At 36.1% G+C, this 17206-nt stretch overlaps 1 protein-coding gene across 2 annotated transcripts in view; it reads right to left on the bottom strand.

Moving 5' to 3' along the window:
* Window positions 1-17206, bottom strand: part of CDK13 (cyclin dependent kinase 13) — a gene marked incomplete at both ends in the record, with an annotated part of 135790 nt that overhangs the window by 32716 nt on the left and 85868 nt on the right. For both annotated transcript variants that reach the window (XM_080702003.1, XM_080702004.1), the window contains 3 exons: window positions 890-967; window positions 1066-1167; window positions 17094-17150. In XM_080702003.1, the coding sequence (XP_080558129.1) occupies window positions 890-967; window positions 1066-1167; window positions 17094-17150 (237 nt within the window). The remainder of the gene's footprint in view (window positions 1-889; window positions 968-1065; window positions 1168-17093; window positions 17151-17206) is intronic.

Here is a 17206-nt window from a genome sequence, read left to right as displayed (position 1 = left end):
ATTTACTTTGTATTCATTTGTTCAGTTGGGAAAGTAAATTTCTGCAAATCTGTACCTCCCACCAAGATCTCTCTTTAAAAAAAAAAAAAAAAACTTCATCCTTCTTTTGAAACTCATGGAAATCTTGAAAGTAAAAAATTTACATTACATAAAAATCCAAAGCACCTTAAAAAAGGATTTTAAATTATGAATCCAAGCATGGTGGTGCACGCTTGTAATCCCAGAATTTTGGAGGCTGAGACAGGAGGATCGCAGTTACTTAGGTGAGGCTGTTTGCAACGCAGTGAGACCCTATTTCAAAATAAAAAGAATAAAAAATAGGCCTGGGGATATAGCTCGGAGGTAGAATGCCCCTGGGGTTCCATCCCCAGTACCGCAAAAAAATAAAATACGAGAATAAATTGACTAACATGTATGGAAAACTGCTTATGAGTTAGGTCCAAATAGGTTCCCAATAATAAATACCTATGGTAAAGGATATATATTTTGGTATATATACATACATATATAGATAAGAGTATTTTTTTATACTATTGCAATATACTGATTCTTCCTTTACATCATATTTTTTTAAAGAAGTGTCTACCATACATTCTCTCCTGCCTCATATTTACCATTACTTTTTGGTCATGTCTTTTAGGCCTCAAGTTCTTTGAGATCTAGAGACTTGAAGATCCTTAATTTTACTAGAACAAGTATCAAAGGGCCTACATTCTAATTTATCTTCCATTTTAGCAGTCATTGGTCTTCAAGAGAACCATATTCTCCTCCTGGAAAGATAAAGCTTAAAAATTTTTTAAATCTTTGAAATTTAAATTTTGAAAATTTTAAATTTCCTAAACAGTATGACATCTCCCGACTCCCACGAATAGCATAAACAGAAACTTACCTTATTAATTCTAGTTGTGCAAGTTCTTGATTTGCTTGAAATATAGGTTTTTTAGTGAAGAGTTCACCAAGGATACATCTAATGAAAAAAAATCCAACATTATTATCAAATGTTCTAATTTTGATTCACTACCAAAAGTTGTAAGTAGAATAAACCAGGCAATGAGCCTATCTTACCCACAACTCCATACATCAATAGCTGGTGTATATCGTTCTTCTCCCAATAGCAGTTCAGGTGGACGGTACCATAAAGTGATAACCTTGTTAGTATATGGCCGACTAAAAAACACAGAAAAGCACTCTTTAGAGTAAGTTTTTGTTGAAATTAGGGAGATTCTCTTAGGAAATAATTTGGATTATAAAAACTATCCTAAAACCATTTTCACTTGCCTACAAAACTCAGATATACAACACCTAACCTGGAATCATAAAATGCATCCCTGGCATGCAACTTAATTAACAGAAAAATTTCCCTTAATATCTGAAAATAGAAATAGGAAGCAGCTGGCTGTTGTTAACTGGAATTTCATCAAAGTAGGTCATTATGTCAACCTAATTGTTGAGAAACATTTTTCCTTTCCATAAAATATTTTATAAGGACTAATCAATTTAAAAGGAAGTTGACTATTTTTGGTCAAATCTGGCAAATTACTACTGGGCAACAAGATATAATTTAAATTGGGATCGCCTAACAAAAGTTGTTCAGTATTGGGGATGGAACCCAGAGGCATTCTACCTCCGAGTTACACTCCCAACCCTATTTTTTATTCTTTTTTTTTTCTTTCTTTCTTTTTTGAAATAGGGTCTCATTGAGTTGTAAAGAACCTCACTAACTAGTAGCTGAGGCTTTCCATGAACCGCGATCCTTCTCATCCTCCTGAATGCTGGGATTACAAGCATGTGCCACACCATGCCTGGCTAAATTTTTATTATTTTTATTATGTTTTTTATTTTTTTGGTGGTACTAGGGTTCCTGGAAGCCCTTCTACTTCTGGGCTACACTCCCAGACCTATTTTATATTTTTAATTGCAAACAGGGTCTCTTAAGCCAGTGCGGCTGGCTTTGAACCTGCGCAATCCTCGGGTCTCTGCCTCCTAAGCGCAGGGATTACAAGCGTGCACCACCACGCCCAGCATTTTTTTTATTTTTGATGTAACATTAGAGATCAAAACTATGGCCTCATGCATACTAGGCAATGCTCTATCACTGAACCCCTAGAGAAAGTTTTCAATAGGCCATGTCTTGGGCAAGATTCCATTAACTTGACCTACTCTGATTTGTGAATACAGAGAGTACAGAAACGCAGACTATTACAGTTGAGGTGTTTCCTGCAAAGACTCTCTAGAAATAGATTATAAGTACTTTATCAGATGACTTCCTTCTCCTAAAAATAGGACACAGGTATATTGCTACCTCTTTCATTGCCACAAAAGAGCTTATCTATTTTTAAATCAAGTTGGACCATGTTATGCTGTGATGATAGCATAAATTTTGGGTGAAATGTTTTGTTTTGGACACAGTCTACCTCTGCGCTATACCTACAGACCTTTTCGATTCTTTTTTTGTTTTTTGGAAACAAGGTCTTACTAAGCTGCTAAGCCTGTGATCCTCCTGTTTCAGCCTCCCAAGTATTGGAATTATAGGCATCTAACTTCTGACAAAGTTTATAATCTTCATCAGAGACAATCACATTCTACCTGATTCACATGAATGAAGATGGCCCTAAGAAATTAGAGGAGGTTCTTCCACTATCGGTAGTTAGACTATATACTTCAAGAGTCATCACATTTTTCTTTAGATAAATTCAAAACCTATTTCTAAAGCCTAGTTTCTTTCAGAGACTTTCTATCATTCTGGTGACAGACTCTAATATTTTGTTCCTCTATGCAGTCCCAGGAATTCGAGAGATTGGGGGAGAGGGCTCAGATAAGATGAGATATGGTTATGGTCTTCCCTATCTTAGAGCTTTCAAAATCATTCTAAGAAATGAAAAAAAGAATCATGAAAAAGAATATACCTAAGCTAGCTCTAAAATGCTGAATTTTTCCAATAACATATAAAACAAAGTCTGCACTGACTTCTTTTACATTATAATTTAGTGTTTTTGAGACAAATAAGGACAAGCTTTAGTTAAATACCTAGAAGAGAAATGTGGAGCCTTTTAAAAATACCTACCCAGCTTCTGCAGTCAAGAAGGGGAGGGGGGAGAGGGAGAGGGAGGGATGGAGGGTGGGGGGGAGGGAGGGAGGGAGGGAGGGAGGGAGGGAGGGAGGGAGGGAGGGAGGGAGGGAGAGAGAGAGAGAGAGAGAGAGAGAGTGTGTGTGTGTGTGTGTGTGTGTGTGTGTGTGTGTGTGTGTGTGTTACTAGGGATTGAACCCAAGGACATACTACCTCTGAGCTACACCTCTAGCCCTTTTGTTCTGAAACAGGGTTGTTGAGAGTCTTGCTACATAGCTGAGGCTGGTCTTTAACCTTCGATCCTACTGGTCTCAGGCTGCCAAGTACTGGGATTATAGGCATGCACAACCTTGTTTGGCTCAGCAGTCACTCTTCATTCCTCTCTCTCAATTATCTTATCAACAGACTAGATCCTAAATTCAACAGACTAGATCCTAACTTTTCACTATTTCAACAGCTACCACCCAAGTCCAAGCCACTATACTACTAGAATTTCACCAGTCCTACTACAACAGTGTCTTCACTGGCTTGCCTCACTGCTTCTCCAGTCCCCTTCTCTCACTGCTTTTGAAAACTTGTTACTCTCTTTTAAAACCAGTTTCTATCACCTACTTACTTAAAATTGGCCAATGATTTCCTGTTGCAACTAAATATAATTTACCTACTTCAGTGGATTACACTGTTCACTGAGGATCTCACCTCCTATCCTAACACGGGGCAACTATTTGACCCTTAAATTTTCCAAGTCTGGCCCCAGGTTGTCCACTAGTTGAATCCTTCTACTTTCTGATTGGAATGTTCTTTGTCTGGGTCTTTTTTAAGGTTTTTCATGCTCATCACTCAAATCTGGCTCCTCTTCCTCAAAAGGTCTATTCTAAGTGTATTAGTGAATATTACTCTAGCTACCACCAACCTATACGGAGTCATATAAGTCACTATTTTATTTGCTTTGTAGGCAGTACTTCTGTTTTATATTTAACAGTCTTTCCTATTCCACATGTTACTGTCTAACTTCCATCATTATCATGAAAATTATACCAGGGATTTTTCTTTTACAGGCCTATCCCTAATACCTAGCCAATAGGTATTACTTAGGTGTCTGCATAAAGTAAGCACTTACTAATATCTTTAATTGACTAACTTATGCCATAACTACATTAACAGTATATATACTCCTCTTTTTGCATGCCCTTTCTTTTCCCTTTCCTTTCTGTTTTCACTTACATTTTCTTCCTTTTAATATCTACTAAAGAAAATAACTTTTAAATTCCTGTATCATCAGTTGATGCTATCATGTTACTAAGACCACTTATCTTGTCCATTTTTATTACACATGCAAATTTAAAGTCCTAGAAGTACCTACATCATAACACATCCAAAAGTAAATTTATTACCTTTTATTGCACACTGCTTCTCTTCCTGTTTTGTGTCTCAGCAAAGAACATCAACGTTTGTGGCACAGACCAATAGCTGTCCTCTAAAATCTGTTCTTCCTTTCTTCTATGGCAGCTGCCCTGCTATGCTACATTTCCTATCCTCACTGCAGTGAGGTGTAGCCACATGACAAAGTGTTCTCCGATGAAACAGGAGTACAAGGATAAGTGCCATTTCTAGGCCTGGCTCATAACATTCCTCCCTCTTTTCTCACTTCTGAAAACAGCCTTGGAAGGCATGTATAAAAGAGGCAGATCTTCCAACCTGGCTTCCTGAATGGACTATATCAAACAGTCACCACTTGATCTGGTGATACGGTTAAATACTAATGGTACAATGAAATAAACAATAACCATTTCATATTATTGAGAAATATACATAAATTTCTCATTCATTATGCCATTGCTAATCTTTGGTAGTTTCTTTGTTAAATTAGCCTAGCCTAATTCATAAACTATCCAGTTGCTTAAACAGAAACTTTATAGTAGAAGTGAGAGACATGGATGTATCTCACAACACATATCCAATCACCAAGTCTAAAATATCTCTAATAAACATAGTGAGTGAGTGAGTGAGTGAGTGAGTGAGTGAGTGAGTGAGTGAGTGAGTGAGTGATTTTGTGGTACTGGTGACTGAACTCAGGGTGCCCTACCTCTGAGCTATACTCCTTTCCTTTTATTTTGATATAGAATCTTGTTAAATTACCTGTGCTGGTCTTGAATTTGCAATCCTTCTGTCTCAGCCTCCCAAGTACTGGGATTATAGGAATATGTCACTGAGCCCAGCTCCCAACATATTTTTAGAACAGAATTTTTCTCTTTATAATGCCTATGCCCATTCCCTAGTTCCAGCCATAATCATTCTATCTAAATTTACAACAGCTTTTTGATTATCCCAACCTAGAGGGCCAATTCACTTTCTTAAGTCAATCAAAATATATAACATAAAATGTTAATGTGTACAATTTTAATGCACATTGTTTTCTTCTGTTGAATATCCATACAAAACCCATAATATTTTTTATCTGGTTCATAATCCAATCACATTGAATCTTTAGTTCCTTGAAATAGTTAAGCAAAAACACATTTTCTAAAGCAATGAGAGAAAGGTAGGGCAACAAGAAAACACCTAAAATGTTAGCAGAGCTTTAGTCAGACACAGTGAAGCACATTTGCAATCTCTAAGACAGAAAGATCGAAGGTTCAAGGCCAGCCTCAACTTAGCAAAGCTGTGTCTCAAAATAAAATTTTAAGAGCTATTTTAAGAGCTGGAGGTAAAATGTCCCTGGGTTCAGCCTCCAGTAACCACCCCCACAAAGTAGGAGAGAGGGTTAGAGATGTAGCTTGGGGATAGAATGCTCCTGAGTTCAATCCTAAGTATGGGGGAGGGGAGAATATTAGTAGAGTTTTTAATTATTTTAAGTGTTTTCAATACACTCGTTTTAAAAAAAAAAATACTATGGTGAAGCCAGGTGGAGTAGTGCACACCTGTGATCCCAGGTACTTAGGAGGCTCATACAGGAGGACTGCAGGTTTGAGGCCAGCATGCTGTAATTTAGCAAGACCCTGTTTTAAAAACAAAAGCAGGGGATGTAGCTCAATGGTATAACACCCCTAGGGTTCAATCCTTAGGACCACGAAAAAACAAAACAAAAAAACCTCATGATGACTTATTAAAAATATTACGCAAAATAGGTACCATGCCTCACTTTCCACCTAACTATATGATAAGAAAAAGCAAACACTGAGGAAGTATGCAGATGGACTTTACTCATAGAAGCAAATCTTGAGGTAGGTAAAGTTAAAAGAGAATGAGGACAATTCTGTGCATTATCCTATTCAAAAGTATTTGTAGCATTATCAAAAAAGTATCCAAGTTATAATTAAGATCCTGTGTTTATAAATGTAAAGTTGAAAGTGAATAGATTAAAATTATGCTTTGAAGACAAAAAATTTAAGTCCCAGGAAAATTAAAGCATTGTAGTAATATGAAAATAGACCATCCAAAAATAGCCACATAAATTAAAATCCTGACTTCTCAAAAACCAACATTTCAAACATGTCTTCTAGGTTTAGTTACCCACTGTCAGCATCCTAGAGACGACTTTGTTTAGGTCACAAAAGAATAAGCTAACTGGTGTAACAACACAAATATGATGCTTTTTCATGGGTTAAAAAAAATTATCACTGGGCATAGTGGTGCACGCTTGTAATCCCCGCGTTTGGGAGGCAGAAACAGGAGGATTGCACAGGTTCGAAGCTAGCATTTCTGGCTTAAGAGACCCTGTTTACAAATAAAAATATAAAAAAATAGGTCTGGGAGTGTAACCTGAAGGTAGAAGGGTTTCCAGGAACCCCAGTACCCAAAAAAAAAAAAAAAATGATGATCTTAAGAAGTGTCTTCCCAGTCTTTTCACAAGAAGCAAATTAACACTGATTGAAGAGACAAAACTAAAAAGCACATAGTCAAGTTCTTATGTGTTATAGACTTAAAAGAAAATAAAAATAGCAAATAAACCACTCTAACTTATTTTCATAATTAAAGATAATTACAAGCCGGGAGTGATGGCGCACACTTGTAATCCCTGAGCAGAGACAGGAGGATCGTGCAGGTTCAAAGCCAGCCGCGCTGGCTTAAGAGACCCTGTTTCCAAATAAAAAGTATAAAATAGATCTGAGAGTGTAGCCCGGAGGTAGAATGGCTCCCAGAAACCCCAGTACCACAAAAAAAAAAAAGATAATTACAAGCAATAAATTATATAACCTAACAGGAAGTATGTGTGCATCTCACACACACACACACTCCATCATTAAATTAGAAAAAAACAGTAGTCCAGTAAGCTATTATTCTTAGGTGGCTTTTTAAAGATTCAGAAATAATAGCCTAAAAGTTAAAAATTCTGGATTCAAATCCTACTAAATATCTTCATCTGTAAACTGTATTGTAAATTTTTTTAAAGAACACAAACTCTATCACTTCATAATACTTGGGATAAAAATATTTGTTTTAAAACCTCTACCTTAATGTGATTAAAATATAAAGTCAGCAGACTTGCAAATAATAAAAAACCTTCATGTGAAATGCAAGGCAAATTTAAATAATGATACCATCAAAGTATAATTTTTAGATTTGTCATTAGCTATTTAGGGAGCTTTAAATCTGCTTAAACACAATAGAATTTAATATGACTAAGGGAAATTCAGAAATGTGTCAACTTATTCGCCTGCTAAAAGACAAAAAACTAAAGCATAGCTCATATTATATTTGGAAAGTAAAAAGGGAAAATTCAGTGAAATAGGAAAATTCACCAGAATCTTTGCTACAAAAGATTCTGATGGTGATTGGCCTAATGATAATTCTAGACCTGGTTTGAGAGGAACCTTGACAAGCTCTCTACCTGGAAGATACGTTTGAATAATCAAGGTTGGATCCAGTCTTATCAGGGAAACAGTAAAGTATAATGAAAATAAAGTCTTTCTGTCGAAAGACTGAAGTATAATTCTTGGCTCTAAATTATTGGTTGTATAATGGGTGTGGGTGTGGTGGTGCATGCTTCTAATCTCAGTACTTGAGAGGATGAGACAGGAGGACTGCAGGTTCACAGCCAGCCTCAGCAACTTGTGAGGCCCTCTGAAATTTAGTGAGACTCTGTTTCAAAATAAAAAATAAAATAGGGCTGGGGATGTAGTTCAAAGGTAGAATGCCCCGGGAGGGTCAATCCACAGCACACAACAAAAAATAAAAAGTTTTAAGGGTTTTTTTTTTTTTTTTTTAGTCTTTTTGGTCTTTTTGGAAATGAAGATTGAATCCAGAGCAGCACATCTGCAAAGCTGGCACTTTGCCACTGAGCTATATCCCGGCCCCTAAATAAAAATTTTAAAAATTACTGGTTGAGCCGGGCGTGGTGGCACATGCTTGTAATTCCAGCATTTGGGAAGCTGAAACTGGAGGATCGCGGTTCTCGGACAGCCTCAGCTACTTAGTGAGGCCCTCTGCAACTCAGTGAAAAAAAAAAAATTACTGGTTGTATGATGTTGCAAATAAACTTAAATTTTCCAAGTTTCATTTTGCTTTAACATGTGCCTAAGATTAACATCTACACTGCCCATCTCAGAGGACTTTCTCTTACAGCAATTCTTGTGAACAATGATGAATAAATAGAAGGTGCCATATACAAATTCTAGCTAAGTTTGCTTCTTCCTTTGCTTTGCTTTTCTTCTCGATAAACAACAAATATTTATTTAAACTCTTGAGCTAGGCACTGTACTACCTAAGCTTTAACAGAAGTCTAGTCCAAACAAAAAAACGTAGTTGTTTAGAGCCTTAGAATTTGATAAGTAATACAGATATAATTATAATGTGATACTTTAAGTATCACAGAGAATAAGTACTCTGAATACATAAAAGAACATGCACCCAATACCTGTAGAACTCACATCAGAATTCAAAGAAAATAATGCCTGAAGTGTACACTGAAGGAAAACATCAAATTTATCAAAGAAATGAGAGATACAATTCCATACAAAAGGAAGCAGCTTAGATAGAGTCACAAAGGAATTTGAGAGCACAATATGTTTAGAGAACTGCAAATAGTTCAACAATTTGATTACTTGGTGGCAGGAGAAAAGAACATTAGGAACAAAGGCCAGAGCCTGGAAAGACAATTTAATTCCACTTACAAACATCTATATAGGACATTATCTGTGAGAGCGATGGGATAATTTTTAAATGGAGCATACTTCTGGGTGTGCTCACCTATGCTTGTAATCCCAGTACTTGGGAAGCTGAAACTGGAACACTGTAGGTTTGCGAGGGACTCAGCTACTTAGTAAGGCCTGTCACAAATTAGTGAGATCCTGTTTCAAAAATAAAGAATAGAGCTGGGGGAGCCAGGTGTGGTAGTACATGCCTATAATCTCAGCATTTGGGAGCCCGAGACAAGAGGATCTCAGTTCACAGACAGCCTCAGCTACTACTTAGTTGCCCTTTGCAACTCAGTGAGACACTGTTTCCAAATAAAGAATACAAAAATAGGGCTGGAGGTGTAGCTCAGAGGTAGAATGTCCCTAGGTTCCACCTCAGTATCCCCCACAAGAAAATAAATAAAATAGGGCTGGGAGTGTAGCCCAGAGGCAGAATGCCTTTGGGTTCGATTTCTAGTACTGAAATAAAATAAAATGAAAAGCAGCATACTTTTTTCTGGGAATGATATAGATTTACACCGATGTTTTGAGATCAGAAGAACAAGGTTTGAAATTTAAATTTCTTAAGTGTTTAGTGTTAAGGACATATGGGAGATTTCTCGAACAAGAGAGAGGAACATTACCCTCCCAAAGAATTGAATTGCCGTTCTCATTTTATATGATTAGAAACATAGACTACTATACCAGACCAAAAAAGAACAGTATATATATATATATATATATATATATATATATATATATATATATATATATTGTTTTTCTTTTGTTTGGTTTGGGATACTAGGAATTGAACTGAGGGGCATTTTATTTCCAAGCTACACCCCCAGCCTTTTTTTTTTAAGGGAGGGGAGGAATACTGGGGATTGAACCCAGAGGCATTCCACCTCTGAACTTTACTCCCAACCCTTTTATTTCTTATTTGGAAATAGGGTCTTGCTGAGTTGCTAAGGCTGGCAAAGAATCTCAGCCTATCAAGTACTGGGATTAAAGTGTGCACCACCACACCTGCCCCCCCCCATACAAACGAGATCATGCTAGGTTGCTGAGGCCAGTCTTGAACCTACAATCATCTTATTTCAGCTTTTCAAGTATTGAGATTACAGGCATGTACCACCACACTTGACTAAGAAAACTACAACTTATTTATTCATACATTTATTTATTATTTTTGTGGTCCTGTGGATTGAATTCAGGAGCATTCTAACTCCAACCTACATTTTCAGCCCTATTTTTTATTCTTTATTTTGAAACTGGGTCTAAGTTGAGGAGGGCCTCACTAAGTAGCTGAGGTTGGCTGCAAACCTGTGACCTTCCTGTCTCAGGCTCCCAAATGCTGTGATTACAAGAGCGCGCCACCACACGTGGCTAGAAACTACAATTTAATTCTAATTATCTAGTTAAATCAGCGATCCAAATGACACTTCCATTCCTGAAGCTTAAACTGTAGTATGGTTATTCATATATTATTACATAGTGATCTTTTTATGACAGCACAGTCAAAATCTTGCCTAGAACCTCCAAGGAGATCCTTTGACTACTTGAGATCCCTAAAATTCCTTGCACTGATCTATACCATGGGGAGCCTCCAGACAAGGATAGCCTTCTCTTGAATCAGAAATAATGAAGCATTTACTATGAATACATTTGATGTTTAAGGGCATATAAACCAAAAAAGTAAGGCTGGAAATGTGCTGAGTGGTAGAGGACTTGCCTAGCACACATAAGCTCTGGGTTCAATCCCCAGTACCACAAAAACAAACCAGCACCACACAAACAAAAAAATATGAAAGTATGAAATATGGTCCCCATCCTTAAAATAACAAATCTAGATTAAATGACAAGAAGTACACAAGTAATAATGATTTGTTAAGAAAGCAATTTTAGGCTACGTATATATGTATTTACACACACACACATATATATGTATGTGTATATATATAATATATATACATACATACATACACACACTACATGAAAGCATTTTTTATTTTTAATTTCTTTTTATTTACTTTTTTTTTTTTGCAGTACTAGGAATTGAACCCAGGGGCATTCTACCTCCAACTACATCACCCCCCTATTTTTTATTCTTTATTTTGAAGCAGGGTCTCACTAAGTTGCAGAGGACCTCACCAAGTAGTTGAGGGCGACCATATACCTGCAATCCTCCATTTTCAGCCTCCCACATACTGGGATTACAAGTGTGTGCCACCACACCCAGCTAGCACTTTTAAAACAGGATCTTGCTAAATTGATGAGGTTGATCTCAAACCTGTGATCCACCAGGCTCAGACTCCCAAGTGCTAGGATTATAGGTATGTGCCATGACACCCAGCTTGATAATCTAGTACTCAAACAAGTAGCACTCTTTCCCATTAATACTACTTGCTTTTAATTGCGATTTTCTGAATGACCACTAGATGGTGATGTTACCTTTAAAAAGGTGTGTAGGGAAGGCCTTCCTAGGAAACTACTGCTGATAACTAAGACCTCTCATCCCCTCTTGCCTTATTGAATTACAATAAAATGCAGTAGACTGTGGTTACTGTTTAAAAAGCTATTTTACTTTGATCACAGTAATTTTTAGAACCATAAAATACATGCTATTTGCCGGGTTTGATAGTTGCACACATGCAATCCAAGTCCTTGGGAGGCTCAAGAGAGGGATCACAGGTTTGCAGCCAGCCTCAGCAACCTCATGAGCCCCTCTGAAATTAAGTGAGACCATGTTTCAAAACAAACTTGTGACCCTCCTGTCTCACCCTCCCAGTACTAGGATTACAAGCATTCACCAACACACTTGGGCTTCTTCATTTGTTTCGCAGTGTTGGGGACTAAACCCAGGGCCTTGTGCCTGGTAGGCCAGTGATCTACTACTGAACTACAGCCCCAGGCTCTGATTTTAATTATTTTTAAGCACTGAATGAGAATAATGAGGACTAAAGAGGTTACATGACTCGATCAAGATCCCACAATAGATTAAACAGCAATATTAAGACTAGAACCATAGTGTACTAATGTGGGATTGTGGGTGCTCTTCTTAATTAAAAAATTAAGTGTAACTGGGTGTGGTGGCACACTCTTATAATCCCAGTGATTGGAAGGCTGAGGCATAAGGATCACAGGTTCAAGGCCAGTCTCAGGGGGTTTGCAAAACCCTGTTTCAAAATAATAAGGGCTGGAAGTGTAGCTTAGAGACAGAATGTCCCTGGGTTCGATCCCCAAAACAACAAAAAAAAGTTAAAATATACAAAGTTCCAGTTTCTTGTCTTCTTCCCAACTATACCCCCAGCCTTTTTTATTTTTCATGGGTCTTTCTAAATTGCTGAGGTTGGTCTCAAAACCTGCAATCTTCCTGTCTCATACTTCCAAATACTGGGCTACAGGTGTGCACCTTCACACCCAGCTAACTCCAGCTTTTGGTAAAGCATTGAACCTATGACTGACTTGTTAAAATAAAAACTTAAAATAAAAAAAATACTGTGGCTCAGTCTCCAGAAAAGTTAGACTTAGAACAGGAACTGAAAAGCGACAAGTTGATAAAAGTTTTACAGTTCCCAATGTGAAAAAGGATAAAGTATGAATACTGACATTCAAACCGAGGGAATTAATAAAGTTTTAAAATATCACTCCCCATGAAATTGAATCCAGTGGTTCTCTTTCTTTCTTCAACTATAGCACACATAACTGTAGAGATCCGTATTAATCACAGACCTCCAAATACTAGCTATTTTCTTCACATTAGAAAAAAAAAGGCATACCCAGAATTGAATGAGATGTGGCTTATGCCATTACAGCCAGTGATTAATTGGAATCTGCTGCATTTTGAAATTAAATACCTTACACTACATTTTTGAACACTTCAGTTATTCCACCTATAATAGCTAATTATATAAAATTTCAAAATGCCATAAACTTCACCTTGCTTTCTGATTATAATAAACTAGAAATGTGAATAAAAATTATTTGCTACATGTTCAAAAAATATTTAGAAAATTTAGGAAAATATACATTTATCAAGGTATATTTTTATATCAGTATGTTATTCAAATCCACTGGAATAAAATACATATACTGAAGGCATGCTATAATGTTAAGCCTACTTCTCCTATGGATTTTAAAGACAGAATAATTGTTATCTTAAAAAAATGGAAGCTTGGCCGGGCGTGGTGGCGCACGCTTGTAATCCCCGCGCTTGGGAGGCAGAGACAGAAGGATCATGCAGGTTCGAAGCCAGCCGCATGCACTGGCTTAGGAGACCCTGTTTCCAAATAAAAATGTAAAAATAGGTCTGGGAGTGTAGCCTGGAGATAGAAGGGCTTCCAGGAACCCCAGTACCACCAAAAAAAAAAAAAAAAAAAGGAAGCTAGCCGGGCGTGGTGGCGCACACTTGTAATCCCAGCATTTGGGAGGCTGAGACCAGAGGATTGTCATTCGCAGACAGCCTCAACTACTTAGTGAGGTCCTCCACAACTTAGTGAGACCCTGTTTCAAAATAAAGAATAAAAAATAGGGCAGGAGGTATAGCTCAGAAGTCAAATGCCTATGGGATGGGGGGGGAGCCATTTAGGAGTACATAAATCCCATAATTAAGGACAAGACGTTTATAAAACAAAATGATACACCAAGTTTTTCATTTGTAAATTTGACTGAGCAGTAAAAAAAAAGTATATATTACCTCAAAATGCAAAGTTAAGAAATTTTAAATTTTATGCTTTTCTAAACTCAAAATTTCTGCCAAAATCCAGCAGAGCAATAGAGAACAAGGCCAAATGAACTGCCACACCTTTGACACTCCACTGGAACCCAACGAATTAAAATAAATGGGAAAATGGAGTTTTACTTCACAGCAAATTTATCTGGAACCTATCTATTCCAAATGTGCAAAAATATCTACATGAAAAAAACTGATTGGATAAAAAGGGTAATTTTGTGTTTCCCATCTTCACTGAAACCTAACCAAAAAAAAAAAAATAAAAAGAAAGGAATTTATATTCAAGTATGAGAGATACATAATTGAAGATAATCTAACAGTGAAATCTCAATAGCCAGTTAAGTAAATAGGATCCTTTATTAACCAGAATTTTCTCCAAAAGAAAAGAACCACTCAAATTTAGTCATTCAAAAAATGTGTCATTCAAGTTAAGTTTTAGATTACATTTAGATACATTAAGACAAGTTTTTCTTTTCAATTTTTACCAATAGCCACTCCAATATACAATGTAAAGAATAAAAAATTGAGGATAAAAAGCTTTGGACTACATCCTTAGCTCTCTCAACATTTTCTGATGTTTAAAGTCAATCATCCCTAGCTAGGCACGTACTAGTTTATGTACACCCATAAACTCAGTACTTGAAAGGCTGAGACAGGAAGATTTGTAGGTCCAAGGTTAGCCTCATCAACTTAGATTATTTCAATAATTTTAAAAATAAAGTAAAATAGGCTAGGGGTTTCGCTTAGAGATAGAGTATCCCTATATTCAATCCCTAGTACCACAAAATTAAATAAATAAAAAGCAAGTCAAGCATCCTTCACAACAGCAAAGATAGAATATCGATTTAATTGTCTTATCAACAGGTGGCTTGAGAAAATGAAGTGCATATTCACAATAAAATACTCTTCTGCTTAAAAGATGGAAATCCCATAATTTCCGACAATATTAAATGAACCTGAAAGATATTACACTAAGTGAAACTCAAATAAGCCAAGAACAAAATGACAAAGACCACATGATATTAATTCAATCTAAAAAAAAAGCTGATGTCACAGAAGTACACACTACAGTGGTGGTTACCAGAGACTGTAATTGAGGCTTGGAGGTTGCTCAAAGGATACAAATTTTCAATTAGATAGCAGGAAGAAAATTTCAAGAAATCTACTATATAAAATGTTGAACTCAGTTAATAGCCCCCAAACTACTAAGAAAGTAGGTTTTAAGCATTCTTACACACACACACACACACACACACACACACACACACACACACCCTTGAGGTATCTCACATTATTTAGCTTAATTTAGGCATTCTAAAATGCATATATACTTCAAAACAACATGTTGTACACAAAAAAATGCAAACAGTTTTTAAAAACAAGTTAGAAAAAAAAAGCAAGAAAGGTTACTCAGCCCTTTCTGGGTTTCAGTTTTTGCAAATACAAAATGAGAAAGATAGCCTTTATTTAGGTCTTTTGAATAGTTTTAAAACATATAGACATATACAAAGTGATCACATGACTCTTTTTTTCTGAGATACTGGGGATATAACCTAGGGACATTTCACCTCTGAGCTACACCTCCAGCACTATTTCTTATTCTTTATTTTGAAATAGGGTCTCACTGAGTTGCAAAAGGCCTCACTAAATAGCTGAGGCTGTCCTGGAACCACAATCCTCCTGTCCCAGCCTCCCAAATGCTGGGATTAAAAGCATGCATCATCCACTCGGCTCCAACTCTTTATTAAAATATTGTTAACCAGGCTTGGCGATGCATACTTGGAATCCCAGTACATGGGAGACTGAGACAGGAGGATCCCAAGTTCGTAGCTAGCCTCCGCTACTTACTGAGGCCTTCCACAACTTAGTGAGACCCTGTTTCAAAAAATAATAATAAAAAATAGGGCTGGAGATGTATGTAGCTTGGAGATAGAATGCCCCTGAATTCTACCCCCAGCACAGCAAACAAACAAAAAACAACATTATTAAGTGTAGTAGGCAAAATAAATAAAAACAGAATAGCTCTATCAAAGTAGGTATAGAGGACTAGAGCCCTGTCCTTTACAACTCTATTCACACCACATCTTCTGAGAGGTTTCTTGGAACACTCATGAATGGAAAACATGCCATGTGAAAACCTTTACTCTAGAACAATAAACAATGAAATAATTTTCAGAATGATGTCACAGGTACTGCAATATTAAGAAATAAACAGATTTTTCACTCTGAAAATTAAAAAAAAAAGACTTTTTTCCAACTAACCAAAAACTGGGAGGAGTCACTGAAAGCAAATGCCTATTTCTAAAACCTCCAATCAAGTGATATTTCACTATATTCTAAATAGTGGTGATAATAAAGAAATGGAAAACTTGCCATAAAGAATTTTAAAATTAAATGACGTATAAATACTTCTGAAAATTAAAACAGGAAAGGAATAAGCTAAACTGACTAGAGATTTACTAAACCAAGTTAGTTTATTTATATAAAATCTACTAGTTCAGAAAATTACATAACAGTTCTTATAAGACAAGTGATAATTACCAGGCACAAAGGGAGTCAAGTCAGATACACATCCCATTTTTAGCCACAGTCCAAAGAGTTAAATATGTTTATATATACAAATAATACATAGAAATAAAAATAAAATATACATATATGATACAATTATACATAACTATAACCAAATAAAGTGTGTAAAAAAAAATGCTTAAAACAAAGTTTCTAAGCTTGGGGTTGAGGATATACCTCAATGGTAGAGCAAGGACCTTAGCACATATGAATGAGGCTGTGGTTTCTAATCCCCACCACCACAAAAAATAAATTAAGTTTAAATTTATAATTTTAAAAGGATTTTTACTAAACACAAAAATTAAAAACATCTGCATCAGAAAGCTAAATGTGAGCTTTAATCATTCCTAATTCCAGTCATATTTAGAGCTACATATCTTTATATAACTTATATTTACATGTCAGTGTCAGACTATTAATTTTTGAATTGGAATACATAGAATCTTAGAATTAAAATAGGCAAATCAATATGGTATAAGATTTCATTATTTTGTGCATTTAAATCATATAAATATTTCTTGGAAAAAGAATATTATCAAAAAGGTGTTTTAAGTATAACTTCTAAAACTAGGCTCTATTGCCTACAATACTCATTTCAAAGTACTCTTACCTTTCTTCTGAGCTATATAACCGAGCAAGTCCAAAATCTGCAAGTTTTATCTGCCCTCTGGTGAAAATAAAACAAAAAGAAAAAAACTATTACTACACTCTGAATTGATAATA

Source organism: Muscardinus avellanarius (genome assembly GCF_963383645.1).
Source record: "Muscardinus avellanarius genome assembly, chromosome: 9".
NCBI classification, from domain to species: Eukaryota; Metazoa; Chordata; class Mammalia; order Rodentia; family Gliridae; genus Muscardinus; species Muscardinus avellanarius.
Note: the sequence above shows the minus strand (reverse complement) of the source record. Positions and strands in the feature narration are given on the sequence as shown.